Source organism: Pyxicephalus adspersus, chromosome 7 (genome assembly GCF_032062135.1).
Source record: "Pyxicephalus adspersus chromosome 7, UCB_Pads_2.0, whole genome shotgun sequence".
NCBI lineage: Eukaryota > Metazoa > Chordata > Amphibia > Anura > Pyxicephalidae > Pyxicephalus > Pyxicephalus adspersus.
The window spans coordinates 24814572-24816628 of NC_092864.1; the positions used below are offsets into that span (position 1 = coordinate 24814572).

General features: G+C 43.2%; 1 protein-coding gene across 2 annotated transcripts in view; it reads right to left on the reverse strand.

Moving 5' to 3' along the window:
* Positions 1–6: 6 nt before the first annotated feature.
* Positions 7–2057, reverse strand: part of SLC35F5 (solute carrier family 35 member F5) — a 22445-nt gene continuing 20394 nt past the window's right edge. For both annotated transcript variants that reach the window (XM_072417843.1, XM_072417844.1), the window contains exons 14-16: positions 1528–1682; positions 1349–1439; positions 7–1223 (exon numbers count right to left, since the gene is read on the reverse strand). In XM_072417843.1, coding sequence (XP_072273944.1) covers positions 1355–1439; positions 1528–1682 — 240 coding nt within the window. In that variant the 3' untranslated portion in view covers positions 7–1223; positions 1349–1354. The remainder of the gene's footprint in view (positions 1224–1348; positions 1440–1527; positions 1683–2057) is intronic.

Genomic DNA, 2057 nt, shown 5'->3' on the forward strand with positions numbered 1-2057 from the left:
CCGTCCACACAAGGCCGAGCTCACCGCGCACACTCCGTCCACACAAGGCCGAGCTCACCGCGCACACTCCGTCCACACAAGGCCGAGCTCACCGCATGACACACAGTAAATGTTACAGTTTTAATAATTCTGCAGTGGAAACTAGTAGGGTATCCACCAACCAAACTATTAGGTACGGACCAAAGCTTGGCCTGATCAGCTCACTCACTATGCAAGTTTTAAGAGACAGGAAAAGAGCAGAGACACACCCAACAGCTCTGGACCTGGAAAGTACTGGGCAGCTAACTTGATATCAGAACGGAATGTGGAAAACATGCTGGACCCCGTGCCTGAGGGTCATTTGCAGGATGGCCTACCACAGATAGCTGCATTTAAGTGGCCAGTTCTAGTAGTAATGTAGAGAATAGTTTTGAATAAAATGAAAAATAGTTATAGGTTAGGAAAAAATCATTTGGTTAGTATTTCACATAGCAGAGCTGATGAGATGTTTTTTTACAACCATGCTGGTAATAGAAGGGTAAACCTGGGTTTGTCTACAGTATTTTTTTTAGTTAAGTTTTTGGGCAAATGATAGTAACCCTTCCCCCCCCCCCCCATAAAAAAATTGAAATGAAAAGTTAAAAACACTGGTGTCCTATGTACACATGGAAGACAATCATTGCAATATCTCACATTGCTGCCTTCATTCAGTGATGGAGGGGGGGGGGAGTGTTATTCAGAGTATACAATATGGTACCCCATCCCACTCTCCATTCCCCACAGATTTGGTATCACACATACACTTCTCATGACACACAGTTCTATTGCAAACTCCAAGCTGGAAAATACAGAGCATGACACACATACAAAGAGAAACTTCCCAACACACTGTCATGGAAAGGGGTAATACAAACATATTGAAAGGTACAGAAACCTCCGGGACTGGAAACACATAGGATAAAAGTAACATCTGGCTCAGTGCAAACAATGTCTGTTTTATACAGATTTCGGGTTTGTAGGTGTGTAGATATTCCTCCAGGGACACTTGGAATCCAATGTTAGCATGGCCAGCCCCATATGTTATGTCTTTTTCAGAGGTATGTAAATGTGTCCCCGGATTCCCAAAGTCAGCAGCTGGCGATTGGCTCAATAAGGCAGGCGGATGGTGGGAATGCAGCATTACACAGTCCTGGATAGGAATATCCTCAAAGATTGTCACTCCGTCAAGAAAGGACAATGCTCAGCTACAGGAGAGCAGAAGATCATCAAATCAGCAACAAGACAATGTCATATTTAGAGATGAAGCGATGCATGCTTTTATAACTTCCATCATTTGTTGTGTGTATACAGCTGCTGTGATAACACTTACCTCCATCTATGAGCAGCTGCCTGCCTCATCCTCCAGGCAGATGCCATGGAGTGGGATGAGGCTCTGAGTCTGTTCAGTGTCCTCTGATGTCCTGAAATCCATACCCAAGAAAGAAATAATCAGCTGATTAACAAGTCTCATTTGTCTGCTATAAACAAATCACAGATACAAAGACGTACCTTGCTGTCCGATGCTTCCTGCAAATAAAGGCAAAAATCCTTCGCACGCCCACCATGACCGGATCCCAGTTATTATAATGGCAGAGCAAAGTCACAATAAAAAATGAGATGAAGACTGGAAGAGCTCCGGCAAAGAACACCCAGGAAAAGCTCACCTGAAACATGACAAACCATGGCTGAAATGCAACAGAAAATACTGCAGCGAGGAATAGGTCTAATACACAGTAACACCTAGGAATATAATACTTCCATCAAATATCAAAGCACCAGCTAAATACACCAATCACCTCAATCAATGGAAATGGATGACCTGGTTCAATGGTCAATTATTATATACACCCATTATACATGGTATACACCCTCTATACATGGTATACACCCCCTCATACATGATATACCCACCCATTATACATGGTATACACCCCCTCATACATGATATACCCACCTATTATACATGGTTTACACCCCCTATACATGGTATACACCCCCTCATACATGGTATACACCCCCTCATACATGATATACCCACC